The sequence below is a fragment of the Styela clava genome, chromosome 8 (genome assembly GCF_964204865.1).
Source record: "Styela clava chromosome 8, kaStyClav1.hap1.2, whole genome shotgun sequence".
NCBI classification, from domain to species: domain Eukaryota; kingdom Metazoa; phylum Chordata; class Ascidiacea; order Stolidobranchia; family Styelidae; genus Styela; species Styela clava.
Genome location: NC_135257.1, coordinates 6,040,480 through 6,057,864, shown reverse-complemented (window position 1 = coordinate 6,057,864; position 17,385 = coordinate 6,040,480). Strand labels below are relative to the sequence as shown.

The following is a 17,385-nucleotide window of genomic DNA, read 5'->3' as shown; positions in this document are numbered from 1 at the left end:
CCCCAATACTGAAGATATAAAGATTTCTTTCCTATTTGCTACAATCTGTGAGGTTTTTGAACGCCGATTTTTTTTCAATGAAATATATTATTCACATTTATATCTCAACAGGAAGGCTACAAGTTAAAGGGATCTCGAAACAGAATATGTACGGGTGCTCATACATGGGACGGTACTGCACCATCTTGCGAAAGTGAGTTATTCGATAAGTATTACTTATCCCAGCGTTGAGGAAAACGGTCTATGGCGTCATATGTGATGACGTCACGGGAATAGTTAAATCTGTCATGTTATTACTCTCTGCCCAAGATTGAGTACTGTACTCTAAAAATAACTGATGACGTATAAGATATGATTGTATGACGTCACAAATCAAACGTGAACTTTAAGTTATTTTTCAGTGATCAGCTGTCCTGAACTGTCTACTCCTCGGCATGGACGCAAGAAATGTACGGATTCAAGCAATTATGCTTCAGAATGTAGCTTTGTCTGTGAGGTAAATATTTCCATTTAGAAATCTATATAAAAATTTTCAATGTCATTTTAGAATGATTTTGTACAGTTGGTAGTGCCATTTTTGGGAATGGAATACGTAAATTGACTTTTTTTTAGTTGCTCGAGGCAATGGAGCATTTTCTTGGCTAGATATAGACATTAAGATGATTCACTATAATATGCCCGGAATAAAATAGATTAAACCTACGAAATAGACAGAATTTTATATGTTCAAATTAAAGTTTACGAGTAATTGTTTTTTTCAGGTTGGTCATACATTTTCAGGAAGTAAAGTACGGGGGTGTATGGCAAATCATTCCTGGACCGGAAGCGAAGTAACTTGTACAATTGTTACTTGTGGAGAACTCGAAACGCCTACAAACGGTAGTAAACGGTAAGATCAAATTTCAACCAAAGTTGCAATACTGCGAAACGTAATATGTTGAATTCAATATATGCACAATGTCCTCTCTAAAATACAGGTGTATTACTTGTCTCACTGGAAAAATGGTTCGAGTAAGATAAGTGGTACATGGACATTTTTAAGACACAGAAAAATATTTATTGTTAAATCTTATAATAATATAATCAGTTAATTATCAATTGATAAGAGTTTCCATAGATACGCATTAACACAAAAATGGCTGTTAATTTTTCACGTCGCTTTTGATTATGTTCCTTTGCGTCCTAACGTATCTTTTCGTATTTCCGTTTAATAATACCACCTGTGAAAGGTCGGTTTGGCTTAATCCCTTTTGGTGTCTGTTGAAATCACAAATTTGATCGTTAAATCAAACATATACTTAAATTGCGGTTTTAATTTACATGAACTCAGTTCATTTGGCCCTTTGCTTATATTGGAATATGATTCATTGTTTCGTCGAACATAGAAAGGTTGAAACTGACCTTTAAACTCAGTCATGTTTGCCATTCTTTGACGTTTTGACAACTTAGAAATTGTGTTTTATACCCAACATTACAGCTCGCCGTCAAGTTTATTATTGACGCTTAGTCTTCTGTACATTAATAGATAGTAGACTGAAAATCGTTACCCGACTTCCAAAGAATTTTTCAATTTTTGCAGCTTGTTTGATAAAGTACATTTAGTCAAGTTTTTCGCATGCACACTCCGACTCTTAGATACTTCTTGTCAATTAAACCATATAAACAAGATACATTTAAAAAACATTTTTTATAAGGATCGTGCATGTATACGTTTAAATACAGCAACATCAAGGCTTAATCATAATACTGATTGATGTTTACAATAATAGAGACGCAATTTTATCAACTTTCTTTACCTCCCAAACCATCAGAATTATTTGGTATTCTATCAAGCTTGGTCAGAGCTATAATAATGTGTAACAATCAATTTTTGAATGCTTTTTTCCTATATTGTATCAAAACATGGCATTCCCGTAAGCTTAATGTATATCGTCACACGAAAATAAGTTTGCCGCCCCGGCGGATGTAAAGTCGTATACTTGTGACCTTGGCAAGTGTTTTCTAAACAAAACGATATTAGATGGATATAGACCTCAAGACTATAAGTTACCATGTTATCTAAGGCACTTTTGTTCAAAACATACTTTTTGCTCACGAAATGTCATCAAAACTAAAAACGATACTAATTTATTGGCAGAAATGTACAATTATTTGGCCCATTTCCTATCACTTTTGAATTGTAGAAGTTTAGCAAAGCATAGCAATCAAATTGCAAAATGAGGTAAAGACTTGATTCAGAAGGGATATAAATATTATTTCAATAAGATTGAGAATACTGGATTTCCAAACTCACTTTAGTACATACCTATACGTGATTTAGTCACTTTATTTTATTTGCCGATGAGGTATGTGCCAGCTTTTGTTAAAGTATCATTTTCACGCCGTGACTTCGGGACAAATATAAACCTATACAAGAAATACCTAGGCGGCGCAATTCTTACTGATCCTACACTCGACACAGTGAGCCAAGATCATCTTACGCAGTTCTCAAACAAGTACTGACATTGTCTAAATTCACCAAACTGTGTAAAATGGGCGTTTTGTGGGGGGTATCGAGGCGTCTCGGGGGTATCGAGGCGTCTCTCGTCGTCTGCCTCAAATATACATACCATTTGCATACTTGAACGTTTTGCTTCCTGAATCTCGAAACGGGGTCGGTCGTGCTGAAAGATTTTGAAATCAACTTGTCTAAACATGAATACGTGCACACAAAATGTGCATTAAAATGGCATTATCTTATTGAATATATTATAACAATATATTTGAATTGTATTGAATAACAATTAGTAAGTAGTTGTAATAAGTTAAACAGAAGTACGTCTAGATATAGCAGGTATAATATTTTCGCATAACGACATATACGATAAAACGATTAGTACACTGATATTTCGATACTTCAAAACCAATATGTACCAATTGTTTTAATACCTCGTTAGAAATATATTAAGGTAAAATATCAAAAAACAATTTCAGTTGAATCGCTTCTTGAACAATGATTTCATTTTAATATCGATTTTTCGCTTCGAAATGATGCTATCAAATTTGCAAAAATTAGTGTAACTGACTGATGTTAAGATATATTTGTATATATCTATTACCAATTAAAGACGTAGGGTACGAAAGTATATTGCCGACCGGCTATGTCCGCATTACTGTCAGGTTAATATGTTCTAAAATGGGGTAGGACTGGACATTTTCTAAATCCTGATGGTATCAGTATCGAATCAAATATTTATTTTCGAATCTGATCCCGATTAGGTATTTATATGTGACTTTTTTCATTTGTAAAATAACCTCAAGACACCAAAATTATTGAAACATGGAATCCATTACTCACACAGTTCGCTGAGCGTCACACACAATCAGAATCATGTTTTCCCAATAACTCATCACGAATAAAGGAGTCAGAATTGCATTGTAAAAATATGGCTTCAATAAAAAAAGGGGGGTTTCACTTCGACCTTTGGCGGACAAAAAACACAAGATGGCGGCGATTCAAAATATTCGTCCGAATCGATTCGAATAATTTACTATTGAATTGGAGATACCCAGTCCTAATCAAAAGTGGACCGCAAACCGGAATGCCGGAAACACCTGTCTTGGCTTGCTTTCGTTGGTGGCCGATCGATTTTGATCGAAATATGTTGTCGGTATACATTGCATTTTACCCCTTATTATCTGGAATAAAGAAACTTTTTGTTTGAATCTGAGCAAAAATTTTTTTATCAATTCATTCATGCAAAATCCTTTGGGACTTTGGAATACATCAACGTGGGGGGCAAACATGATAGGCACCTTCCAAGCTATAAATTATATGATAGGGCGTGATAGAGTGAATGTGATTTTAGTAGACAATGTCAGATTGTATAGTAATCCTACGACTTACTTGAGTTCTACCACAGAAAGCCTGTATTTTCTGGCAAATTCGTAGTGTCGACCTGAAACGTGCAAGGATTTGACCTGTTATGACCCCAAAGCCACATTTACGTCACCAACCCAATTCCACATTTTATGGTGTAGTATATCTTTTGTTACCAAGTATATCTGCAAGTTGATACTTTTTACAATTAAGTTTGTCATCGCTGTTGATGACCGTTATGCAACTTTAACGTGATTTATTGTCGTCATATTTCAGTCCTCTTTATTCCTTGGGTCTATATTTTGTGGATTTAAAGTATAAAGACCCGATTTCCTCCAGTGCGAAATTATAATACGACAACCATAAGTTCTGAGAATATTGATCCCGGCATTCGTTTCTAATGCAACAATGTGTTGAAAAAGATTTGGTGTGACGTTAGTTAACGATAAATATATTTTTTCTTAAAATGATCTCAGACATTGTCTTATTCTGTTTGTGCCTAACCAAACATTCTTTCTTGAGTTGTGTTCAAGGCACTTTATACTGAACGCCTTTCTAAACACAATTTTCAATTGTGAAAATCGTTTTTGATGACAGTCAATTTTAAGACCATTTTTGGCGATGTTGTCGTCACCCTGTAGCTTTCGTTTACTTTCTTTGATCTCCTTCTTCAATCAGACACCTGTGTCACGTCGTATGTCCACAAACAAATAATGTACATAATGAAACATTTCGATATTCTTAGATGTGAGGATGATGACAAGTATGATTCGCGATGTCGATTTTCTTGTGATCTTGGATTTGACCTCATGGGCAGCGGAGCAAGAACTTGTGAAGCAGATGGAAAATGGTCGGGAAAGCCAACTTCATGCTCGCGTAAGTGTATTTGTTTAATGCGCATTTGAGTTGACTGAAATAATTATAACGCCGTTTGATCTGAATTTTGCACACTGCAGATAGGATAGGTTTCAAACAATATGAACGATATATTTTGTGGCAAACTCTATCTTTTTCGCATTTGAGATATGATAGGTTTCAAACAATATGAACGATTTATTTTGTGGCAAACTCTATATTTTTTTCAGTTGAGATATGATAGGTTTCAAACAATATGAACGATGTATTTTGTGGCTAACTCTATCTTTTTTCATTTGAGATATGATAGGTTTCAAACAATATGAACGATGTTTTTTGTGGCTAACTCTATTTTTGCTCTCATATTACCCAGGTGTATGTGGCAAAAAAAGCGTACGCATATACTATGATCCGATTTAGGATTGGTTCATATTTCCAAAACAAATACCACTTTACTTTTGCCGCTTGCTTGAATGCGGTGGCCCAGGCAACGTTGCATATACGCTTCGTGGCCCCGTGAAAAAATTCGTCTGCTTTTTTGTTTGTCGTATCCTAACAAAGTTATAAATAAGCTATTTTTGTAGCTGTCACAGCCATGAAAATAAATTCGTTTTTAATGTTTTATTTGCTTAACGGTGTATCTATCAGAAATTGACCCAAAAAACAGAGAGTGTATTGTATTCTTCGCGTTTTGTAAAATATAATAAAAAATAATATTTCACAGAACTACTTATTTTCTTTCGCAAAACTATGTAGGATATTCTAAAGGTTACATAACCCACCTGAACCCGGAAAATTTACATATTCAGGGGTTAAAGCAATCACTAAAACGAAAGGAGACGCCGCCGTGAGGTGTGGCATTCAAGTCCTAAACGGGGGTTTTCTACCGGGTTATGTGAACCTAGCACAATCAATCTTATACATCTACATACACTATTCTACATTAAAATTCCATTTTTTATTCCGAAGCCCTTTCGCCTCGAATTTTATTTTCGAAATTTGCAAAGAGGTAAATAAGAAAATAAGGGAAAATAACCCCCGGTTTAAGCGAATAATTTGACTGATTGCTATTTGTTAACTATAATTTTTATTTAAAGAGCTTAAGGCTTCTCCCAACTTGTGATATGTTATAAAATGTATTCGTCTACTTTTGTGACAATGCTTTGAATTCTGTTTCACATTCTTTGTTTTTACTTTCTAGTCGTCCAATGCGGAAATCTAAAATCTCCAAAGAACGGCAAAGTTGTCTGTACCGTGGAGGATCAATATGAATCTGTATGCAAATATCAATGCGATATGGGATACGATATTACCGGAACAACAACCCGCATATGTCAAGGCGATTCGACGTGGACTGGAACACAACCTATTTGTCAAAGTAAGTGATGTAGAATTGTAAAATTTGTGATTGAAATAGGGTCGGTCATATGTCATAAGGAGAAGTGATTCATACGCTACGCCGAGTAAATTAATTTGAACAACTCTTCTATACGGCTTTCTCCTCAACCAAGGCTTGTCCCTGGTATGTAAGGAGTTACGATGTTTTGAAAGGGACGGAATATATGATGTTCGAAATGGGACTTAAACAAAATATTTTTAACCAGCGATGCCAATATCTAACCGCTTAGCCCCACTTGGTAATCGATTGTCAACTCGATTTTGGTTCATTTTATTTTATATTATCTTTGCATACTTTAAATATGGCAAATTTATATTTCACTTTTCAAATTACGTTTTTTCCATTACAAGTAAAATGAAAATTTTGTGACGTTATATATCGAAAGTAAATGAAAATGTTGTGACTTGTGTTATGTCACTTAACTGCACTATCACACGTTATAATGGATTTACTCCGTCATCTCTTCTCTAGTGTCATGAAAGCTTTTTAGTCCCGGATTATTTCTACTTTGCGATATATGAAAAGCTAATGCCGGTTTTAATGTCTGAATTAGAGATTCTCAAATTTCCTTTATAGCGATATTTTAAGGATATTGACTTATTAAAATTTGCGTCATATTTGATACATCGTGAATTTTCTAGAATAAATGTTTGTTTCGAAATTTATATTCGTTTATAGTATGTAACAAGGATGCCTTACACTCAAATTTCATAGTGAGATCTTTAATCGCATTTAGGTAGAACATAATACGTCAAGTCAGGTTGTATATTTGACAAGTATATTAGATAGGTCGTTGTTTAAACGCACAGCGAGTTTCACACTACTATTCTGTGAATTTGGAACTACAGTGATAACCATTTCGACGTTTGGTCAAGATACTAATTTGAAATTTTCTTGTGAAAATTGAAATTTCAAAGCTCTTCTGTCGGACCGATAGAAATCTGAAAATTCGACTGAAAAAAAATATATATATATTTTAAATTCCGAATCACAAAACTTTGGCAGCGCAAAATTTCTGCCGTTTTCAAATCATAGTGAATTCGATTTATTACTGAGAGTCGTCGAAAATATTGGATTTGGACAGTAAAATTGAGCCAAGAGGTTGTCATGTTGTGTTATGTCTGATGTTGGCATATAGTCACGCGGCATCATATTTTATCACACCTAATGTATGGTTATAAATGGTTTTGACGGATACGTAATAACACAGTATTGACAATGATTTGCAGTTGCAACTTGTGGATCACTGAAAAATCCACTGAACGGAGCAGTAAAATGCACAAAAAGCGACAAGTATTTATCAGTATGCGACTACACCTGTGACTTAGGATACACTTTAATTGAAGGCGACGCAAAACGTACGTGCACCAAGGATCATGCATGGACCGGAACTCAGCCATATTGCGAAAGTGAGTTATTCAAATAAGTGTACAAAATAAATCTGTCGAGTTTTTATGCTCAATTCATATTTGATATATGCTTATTTAAGAGTACTTTTCAAATACGATTTCAAAAATAATGCTAAACCCTATCTAATCTCATCCTAACCGAGCTCCTTTTGTGTCGCGATTCCATTAAAACCTTGTAATTTTGTCGTAGACACGATGGAGACAAGAGCTCTTATATTGCGATTCATTCTGCCCAAGTTGAGCCTATTAAATCCATTGTTGCCATAAGATGCATTTTTGCTCTCCCAGTTAGGCACCCACAATTAGCGGGTTTGATAGACCCGGAAATTTTCATTTTTTGAAAACCGATAACCCCAATTTTTAGTGATCTCCTGCGACCCCCTACATGTGCCAGAACATGCAATTGTAGACTGTTCACACGCAACCTCCTTCAGATCGGAATGTCGTTTGATACCCAAGCCAGGTTATACTTTGAACGGACCCGAGTTTATTCAATGCACGTCCGAAGGGGAATGGAGTTCAGCACCCGGCGCTTTGACAGGTAAGTGAGGAAAATTCTGCAGTTATCAGTAATTTTTGCGGTAGGAAAAACACAATATCTGTGATGGATTACTGGCTTACCGGCCATTCCAGAAAGTCCAATATAACTCTCTAGTTCATATTATGTTTAGATCATATTATGTTGAAAAGTGTTGCGAGGGTGCAAAAACCATCCGTAAGAAATGTCGCCTTTTTTGTAATTTATGATTATGCTTTAACTTATTAAGGAAACCTATACAATTTGGTAACATTCTTTATAATCTTCTGTTTAGTTATATCATGTGACCCATTGGAGGCACCATCGAATGGGAAAATAATATGCACAGGAGGATTCGATTTCCAATCAACATGCACTTTCTCTTGTGGCGTAAGTATAAAGATTCGTGTCAACAATTTAATAGTACTCTCAGCTGGTCCGAGTCAATTCGATTTAACGACTCGATTTCTCCGAGTCCTACATTTTATAGTGACTTGAGTTGTTCGTCTCGTGGCATTACTGGTCCGAGTCGCAATTATACTTGATTGGCCGCAATTAGACTTAAAGTTGACGAAAGTAGGGCTTAGCTGTATTCAATTCTTTTTGGTTTGCGTTAGTTGACTTGGGACCTCATGACAGGGTTGCTACGAATTCGTCAACAACTATATTATTATTTGTTTTTATTTGAAACTTGTAGATAATATTTGATTCTATTTCAAAGGTTGGATATGAAATGCAAGGATCGTCGAGTAGAACTTGTCAGGAAAATCAGGAATGGACTGGAGAGGCAACTATATGTCAACGTAAGATTGAAGTCACATAATTATTTAATGCACAACATGCAATAATCATGCGTTCTGCTTAACTTAGTTTAAATCGTTTTCGATATAAAAATAAAAAATAAAAAAAACTCTAAAATTTTCGTAATTTGGTCACCTTACACTTACAGCTAAACAGCCAATTCTTTTCTACTTTTAGTAATCGAATGTCCAACAATTGTTTCACCGCGCGATGGTCAAGTGAAATGTTCCAAAGGTTCTGAGTTCGATTCCAGTTGTCGATACAAATGCGATGAAGGTTTTGAACTGGCAGGAAACGAAGCAACGACTTGCCAATTATCTAGAACGTGGACGAATGACGCCCCGATGTGCATTAGTAAGTATATTGAAATAGTGAATTTCGAAGGATACTCAAGTGTTTACTGGTATCGGGTGACACCGAAAAAAAAATTTGGAACATATTTTAGAAAGAACACAACTTTTCTGCAAAGCGTTCTAGACTACTGAAAAGTTTGAGTACAAGTACGGGGGCTGCTCATTGAATGTTCAATTCGTCATCAGGGCATATTCTGCTTTCACTTGGCGTAGAGGGGCACAATGCTTTTACTAACTAATTTTTTTGGTTCATTTCTACGGTTTTCCCGACGGCATATAGCCTAATTGTCACTATCTTACATAAATTACTAAAAGCCAGACAAGGAACATCTTGCTGTATAAACGAGGGTTGACCAGCCCAACTCAATCCCGCAACCTCGCTCAAAGGTAGACTAAGAGGAACCCAAAAAATTTCAGTCTTTCTAAGTTCAGTATGTGTCTGCTGATTTAGAGTCCTATTCATAGCGACTGACTACCTGATTATTTTCTGTGCGAATCATATGTTTTATCATCTTGTTTAGGGATTACATGCGGACCTATTCCAATGCCTCAAAACGGTTTCATGACATGTACTGATGGAGATCGATATAATTCTGTATGCACGGCGGAATGTACGGAAGGATATAAGAAATATGGTTCAAAGACTAGAACCTGCCTCGACACTCATACATGGAGTGGAATTGCACCCAGTTGTTCACGTAAGTTACAATATTTATTAATTGCTCTTGAGTTTCTCCGCAACTGGTAGACCAATCCATTTCAAAATTCTGGTACTTGAAGATGTAAAAATTCGCTACAAGAACATTATTTTATTTTATTTCAAATTTACTTCCATGGATCCAATATTTCACCCCAACTTTTGCTATTTTTTAACTGGCACTATCATAATGATTTTCACACAATTATATTACTTTTGGTACAATTATTTCAAAACTTCACACGACATTCGATACACTTCATCTACCTTTTGACTGGACTTTTGCTGACATTTCGGAGAGAATATATTTTATTTTCCTTTTGTGTACATATATTTGAGCATCGTCATCTTATTTCTCATCAGTTATTAGATGCGGAGCACAGGAATCACCAATGCACGGCAGTGTTTCATGCTCAGCAGGAGACGCGTATTCATCGACGTGCACATTCACATGCAATACTGGATACCGACTACTAGGAGACAAGGCGGCAACTTGTGAAAAGGCGGGGCTTTGGAAAGGCACTACCCCAGTTTGTGAACGTGAGTAAATTCTCAATTTTCCAATTTGGTAATTGTAATGTAATGTTAATGGAAAACTAGAACACTTATATATCTTAATGGCACTCCAATATTTTTTAGTTGAATGATCAATTTCATTTTTATTTTTAGTGATTACATGCCAGGAACTGTTAAGTCCTGATAACGGAGAAATTAGATGTACGTCCGGAAACGAATATAACTCGTTATGCAGAGTGATATGTATGACCGGTAAGTAGTTTTTTGGGATAATGTTCACTGATTTTCCACAAAATTGGGCTCCAGGTATAAATCTTCTTATACGTAGGAAAATTTATTTCAGCCAGTAATAATAGTAATCAATCCATTCTCTTATTTGAATTTGTGCTTCTGAACTTAGGTTACAGGCAGCTTGGTACGAGATCTCGTGTATGTCAAGAAGATGGAACATTTTCTGGTGTTCCTGCATCATGTAGACGTAAGTAGTTATTTGATGTTTTTGACTTTTTGTTGGGCTACAAGTGCTGAATGACCAATTATTAGACTTAAGTCAAGATTGATGAATTGATATATAGATTACTTTAATCACAAGGTGTTTAAATAGCAGATCATTTCAATACAAACCATCTACTTGCTAATATAATCACAGCAGTCTGAATACCAATTAAAAATTTTCAAAATGTTGTTTTTCGATTCCTTGTTTCTTGCACCGATTTTCTACACCAGGTACTCTAAGCATCTGAACTTGTATTTATTCTTGTTCACTTTATTATTTTCGTTAAGTGACAACTTGCTCTAGTCTCAAAAATCTTGATCACGGTGAGATATTCTGCAATGACGAACAAAACTACGATAGCGAATGTACTTACGTATGCGACGAAGGTTATTACTTGATTGGACCATCAACCAGGAAATGTCTGGCTTCCAGTCACTGGTCCGACACTAAGCCTCATTGTGAAAGTGAGTTACAATATCCGATTCACAGAAGTTAATTTATAATTAAGTTTTGCCGATTTATAAATACAAAGTGCTTTTATAGGAATCAAATGTAGAACACTTCGAACGCCTCTCAATTCAAAACTTGAATGTACCGAAGGAAACGAGGCATCAAGTACGTGTAACGTGGCATGTGATTCATGCCACCGTTTACTCGGGTCGCCAGAAAGAACGTGCCGAGAAGACGGTTCATGGACTGGAGAGGAGGCAGCATGTATTAGTAAGTTCGCTAGCATGAAACTTGAATTAACTTCTTCATTGTTTCTGTCAGCATTATTCCATCTAGATCTAGAGAGACATTATTACTTGTTTTCCCACGGGATGTTCTTTGAAATTAATTAAGATTATTGGCAATACAATAAGTAGTTGGTACATTTGCCTCTTCTGGTAACAGAAAGAAATCCTCACTACCCGACAATTGAGAATGTAATTAAATTCAATAGAAACATTTGTTGTGACCTATTTATACATTGCCTGATTTAATTGTCTCAGTGTCTCAATGTTCACCTCTGCGATCTCCTCTACACGGCTCGAAAGATTGCGGAGCATTGCAAGATGAGTGTGGGAACACATGCAAATTCTCTTGTAAGGAAGGATTCAAATTACTTGGCTCGGAAAATAGAACTTGCCAGGAGAATAGACAATGGACTGGAGTCATTGCTGAATGCATTCGTAAGTAAAGAAATGAACCTCTTAATCACGGGAATCGTTGTATTTGAATTTCATAGCAATATCACACACTGCTCTTAATGAAGCTCTTTAAAGGTATTTATATACAAGTAGTTTTTATAAGCAGGTAGCAACTGGGTGTTAAAAGACGGGAGTGTTACTAGCTCGACATTTCCTACGCATGCCTTGACTCTATGGGGGATGAGGTAAACTTGCGCCGAAAATGAGATTCCAGATTTATTTCACTCTAGATTCTAACCAGATATCCAATCAACTTGCGATTCCGTGGTGGATTGTTAACCAGCAAGCCACTAGGATTTGCTCATTTAAGATTTATTGGTATGAGCTTCAAATAGGAATTCTTCACGAGTGATTTGATAAAATATTTTGTGTCACACTTTAACTACATGACTTAGCAAATTGGACGCTTCCATTTTCAGGAGATGAATGTCCGCATCTTTTATCTTTGGACGACGATGTAATAATGAACTGTACAGATGGGAATAGAATTGGAAGTAATTGCTCTTTTGCTTGTACTGCAAATGATTCAAACTTAGTGGGGTCGTCACATAGAGTGTGCCTGAAAGAAGGAGTATGGAGCAACACAAATCCAGTATGCAGAGGTAGACACCAACTTCCTATAGTAATTTGACAGCCGATTTTTTTCGCTTCAATAAGAGCTGTATATTTATTTAATTTATTTAAGATTTGTCTTTTTATTGCATCAGTATAGGAGAAAAAATGATCAAATTTCACGATAATATAATAACTTTAAAATACATATTTTGTATAAATAAATTGTTCAAAAAGCCTTTTCAAGTATTATAAAGATTGCTAGTAATTAAGCGTTCTGAACTTTTGTGCTGCGATTAGACATCACAGGAAACCGTGTGACATATTATTCAAGTTTATTTTAACTTCATGATCAGCACACAGACGATAATCAATACATAAAATATAACAAAACGATAATATATGTTATTATTATTTTCCAGCATGCAAGACAGCAGTGAGCGACATCATGTTTATAGTAGACGGCAGTTGGTCAGTTGGAACTGAAAACTTCAGAAAAACAAAAGATTTCTTGAAAGCTTTGGTTCAACCTTTCCAAGTCGGGTAATACAAATTACTGAAATTATTGACTAGTGAAATTGTGCATTCTCATTGAATGGTGGACTAGCTGGCTAGGGTTTCAGATATATGTAGCTTACGACAGCAACATCGTTGTCAGGAAAAATCGATGGCTAAGGCATCTCATCTTGGTATCAAAACATGTTATAACATAAGATAGTGGCAAAATAACGTACCTCGTTTTCTTTTATTATACGTTTCACTGTCAATATTTGTAACTATATCTTTACCATTTACAGGTGGGACAATACTCGATTTGCTATTGTACAATACTCCGATGATGCCCGCGCAGAATTCTTACTCACTGACCATCTAACCGTCAACGAAGTGATGTCAGCTATCGACGCCATGCCTTACAAAGGTAAATTGACATAACATACATATACGTCTTAAATGGTACATATGATTTTCGTGTTGTAAGCGCTAGTAAAGGTAGATTGGGTAAGAAATGCCAACGGAAATTTTAGGTAGAATTCATCGTTAGTGTTGCTGCTTATACAGATCGTATATCGTATTTTATCGTTCATCGTTTTGGAAAGATATCATGCAATGTAGAAATTGAGTTGGAAGATTTTAATCCCACTCGTTTGACTCACAGGTGGAAATACGAATACCGGTCGTGCGATATCGTTTTCATTGTACAAAGCATTGTCTCTGTCGTCTGGTGCTCGACCATTCATCAGTAAAACAGCTTTGATACTGACTGATGGAAGAAGTCAAGACGATGTTGGCAATCCTGCTCGGGAAATGAGGAATGCCGGAATAAGGGTAAGTTGACATGACTTCTCTCGATATTTCAAGCCATGAAGTCCCTATAAGTACAGCATTTCAACAATTGCCTGTTTAACGCGACCCTGTACGATATTATAACTAGAGTTAACCCGTAATCCTCATTTTCACCAGGTTGTTGCAGTCGGTGTTGGAGACGCAGATGTCAACGAGTTAAAATTAATGGCATCACCACCTCATGATTCAACCGTGTATCATGTTAAAAACTACGATTCTATCAAACAAATTCAAACGTTGCTTGCAGCAAAATTATGCGAGGGAGAACGTAAGTTAAGAAATTCATTAGAACTGAAATGAAGTGAATTCTTTTCATGAAAGGGATAATTATTCGACAGCGCACTTTCTGAATCATAGACCTGTTTTTTCAACTACGAATTTGTGGGTAGTTGTCTTGATTTTATAAACAAGAATATAATATTTGAGAACTCAATACATATCCTTTTAACTAACTGATTATTTCAACAGAACCAAGGCACGGAGGAATCTGCGACTGCCCTGCCGGACCTCCAGGACCACCTGGTGAACCTGGATTGCCTGGAAAGCAGGTAAGAGCGCGGAAAAGTGTTTTCCCAAAGTTACAAATGTTCGAAAATCATTCAACTTTTTACTTAAAAAACATTTTCTTTGTTTTAAACAGGGAACTCCTGGGATTTCAATCAAAGGTGACACCGGAGCGCCATTCAGCATCGTCCATGTGGTAATTTATAATGTTGTTAAATATTTCAATCCATTGATAAATTTAACGAAATGTCAAGATATATTGTTAGTTTTTAACTTTTTTTATTATCTATATTAATGTTCTAGAATTATGAAGATGAAATAATTCAAGCCAGAAGCGCAGATGGATCTGTATTCGATTTGGAGCTTCCTGAGGGACTTAGACCAGTAAGTATACTTCAAACATATTGAACACTTGATCTCGCGCGGGAGTAATGTTTGGATCACAGTGTTCGAAAACAATTTTCACTCGAAAAATATACTATTCCCTAAACAGCTTGATTTCTGTGAAATTTTGCTATTAACGCTAATTATCTTACCTTTTAGTTAACGAATGGTGACAGATCGAAGGTTTTCTTCCCGTTACGTGGCGAACCAGGACTCCCGGTAAGTTATGTCGCATGTCTCAATCATTGTATTCGTAACAATTAGTCTCTAGTCTAGTAGTAACCTTTGTGACTGTTTTTAACATAGTGAAAAGCCTGCTTTCCAAAATGCTGTGAATTTGATCAAATTAATTTGAGTTTATTCTTTATTAGTGTTTGTCGTATTCGTCATTGTTGTCTCCATCTCTTTCGAATATAATAATTTTGTGATATTATAGAAGCTTTACCACATTCCCATATTTCGAATTTGAGCTTGGTAACTGCCTCGTAGACCAACAAAAAATATGATAACTTAAATATTTCTTGTGGTCGCATAAACATGTTTTCTTGTGTGAAATAATTAACTTATTGGTTAATTTTTTGTGCGTGCTTTCGATTTGTGGCTCTATATTGCATGTAGCCTTTTTTCATCATAGTAACTTATAGTTGTCTATAACATATGTGTTTTTGTTTAGAATGCAGATTTAACTGCTTGTTCCAATTTCAGTGTCTTTGCAATTTTTGTGTGTTTCGCAAAAATATCATGTAGAAATTTTGTTCACTAAAATGTAATGAATCATAACAGGGTGTACCGGGTGTGGATGTGAGTAGCATCTTCTTGTCTATTAACAGGCACCGCCATATATGTATGTGCTACTCACTAATGCAACTAATACGACTAACTAACGTGTATAGATATGGAAGCAAACTAAACTTGTTTTAAAAACCATCATCACGCAGCCAGTTGACATACCAGATGGAATCACTTTAAGTCTAATTAGTAATTTTGCTATTGACGCGATTGATTTGCATTTTTAATATAATTAAGAATAAAAGTCAAAGATCAAAGATCCATAATGTACGAAATATCGAATCAAATCGTACAACATAATATTTTTAATTTTGCATCCATTTCCTTATTCTTCTTCTTCCTTTTTTCTTTCCTGCAATGTATCTCTCGTTTTTTCTTCATTGTGTTTCTTTCAACGGCCTCTCTATTTCCTTTTTCTTTACTCACATTATAACTCCGCTGGCGGTTCATGCACACGTCTATCGCATATGGCTAAAACGCTTTTACGTGCGTGAGTGTGATTGGCAAGATATATTTGATATCCCCTTTAATTGGGAAGCGAATAAAAGCAAATTATCAATTCGTTAACGCAAGTTATTGGACGGTTTTATTGACGCAGATTCACTCTTCTGGCTACCGCTTAAAATGAAATATTATTCACTCTGACAGTCTCCTTTCTCGTTTCTTTATCAACGTTTAACAGCTAACAAGTCACAACATACTTCTGATAAATAAACCTAACACATTACATGGTAAAATACAAAATATCATTCAGAATTTTTAATTGATTCTTGCTTTCACTTTTCTGAAATACTTCAAACACGGTACTGTAGCTTAGAATACAAAATTATTCCAGGGATTACCAGGCAACAAAGGGACGGCAGGAAGAGCCGGACAACCTGGCAGATCGGTAATACTATGATATAAATTATGTTCGGAGAAGGTCTTATGTCTGATACCATGCGTGATTTAGTAAATACCAAAAATGTTGATTGATATACTGGCCTTATGCCTGATACTATGCCCGAACTAGAAAATACTAAAAATAACTTGATACTGTAGAGCAGTGGTTTCCAAACTTTCTAGAGTTGGGACCCACTATTTATTACCACAGCTTATGGCGACCCATTTAATTTTTATGACATAACACAGAACACAGATGTTGCGATGTTTAATCATCGCAAAACTACCGTGTTTCCTCGAAAATGAGACCTAATTTGAATTTTAAAAAGGATTCTTATTAAACCCTACCTTTAAAATAAATTTAAAATGTGTGAGAGAAAAAAGGTTCAATAACCTGAGGTAAGGTGGAGATCGCACCACTATTCAAGATTGTGTGATATCACAATTAGGATATTTGTCACTTGATTTTTTTTATAGGAAATGCAAATAAAAACAATGGATGTCGGTTTTTATATAATGTTTATTAAAAAATCTCGTGCTTTTCTACAATGTAATTTCATTTTTAATGTATGAACACAAAAAACCTCTTCCAAAAAAAAAACATAGTGTTGTTATTCTTTAAAAGAAAATAAATCTAAATCCTGTCTTAATTTTAGTGAAACACGGTAAGAAGTGCCGTACATGGTAAAAAACTGCTTTGCGTAAGAAAAGCCACATGGTAATTCTTTGTGTAGCAAATTTTTGTTCCCTTGAGAATTTCGTAAAAAGGAAACTTTCACAGATTAGAATTTAAGTTCAATTTAGTTTTTTTTTAAAGATTTATGTAGCCAAGTCGCCA

General features: G+C 35.4%; 1 protein-coding gene across 4 annotated transcripts in view; it reads left to right on the top strand.

The window, feature by feature from the left end:
* The window catches only part of LOC120346522 (sushi, von Willebrand factor type A, EGF and pentraxin domain-containing protein 1-like), a 40,445-nt gene that overhangs the window by 18,654 nt on the left and 4,406 nt on the right, over window positions 1–17,385 (top strand). For 2 of the 4 annotated variants that reach the window (XM_078115048.1, XM_078115051.1), the window contains 28 exons: window positions 112–193; window positions 402–496; window positions 762–889; window positions 4,605–4,735; window positions 5,916–6,092; window positions 7,343–7,522; window positions 7,887–8,063; window positions 8,335–8,429; window positions 8,761–8,842; window positions 9,018–9,194; window positions 9,715–9,891; window positions 10,254–10,430; window positions 10,560–10,658; window positions 10,807–10,884; window positions 11,190–11,366; window positions 11,446–11,622; window positions 11,895–12,074; window positions 12,512–12,694; window positions 13,067–13,187; window positions 13,442–13,563; window positions 13,801–13,970; window positions 14,106–14,256; window positions 14,457–14,536; window positions 14,629–14,688; window positions 14,796–14,876; window positions 15,036–15,095; window positions 15,660–15,677; window positions 16,501–16,554. In XM_078115048.1, the coding sequence (XP_077971174.1) occupies window positions 112–193; window positions 402–496; window positions 762–889; window positions 4,605–4,735; window positions 5,916–6,092; window positions 7,343–7,522; window positions 7,887–8,063; window positions 8,335–8,429; window positions 8,761–8,842; window positions 9,018–9,194; window positions 9,715–9,891; window positions 10,254–10,430; window positions 10,560–10,658; window positions 10,807–10,884; window positions 11,190–11,366; window positions 11,446–11,622; window positions 11,895–12,074; window positions 12,512–12,694; window positions 13,067–13,187; window positions 13,442–13,563; window positions 13,801–13,970; window positions 14,106–14,256; window positions 14,457–14,536; window positions 14,629–14,688; window positions 14,796–14,876; window positions 15,036–15,095; window positions 15,660–15,677; window positions 16,501–16,554 (3,489 nt within the window). The remainder of the gene's footprint in view (window positions 1–111; window positions 194–401; window positions 497–761; window positions 890–4,604; window positions 4,736–5,915; window positions 6,093–7,342; window positions 7,523–7,886; window positions 8,064–8,334; window positions 8,430–8,760; window positions 8,843–9,017; window positions 9,195–9,714; window positions 9,892–10,253; window positions 10,431–10,559; window positions 10,659–10,806; window positions 10,885–11,189; window positions 11,367–11,445; window positions 11,623–11,894; window positions 12,075–12,511; window positions 12,695–13,066; window positions 13,188–13,441; window positions 13,564–13,800; window positions 13,971–14,105; window positions 14,257–14,456; window positions 14,537–14,628; window positions 14,689–14,795; window positions 14,877–15,035; window positions 15,096–15,659; window positions 15,678–16,500; window positions 16,555–17,385) is intronic. The other 2 variants (XM_078115049.1, XM_078115050.1) reach the window with 2 other exon arrangements.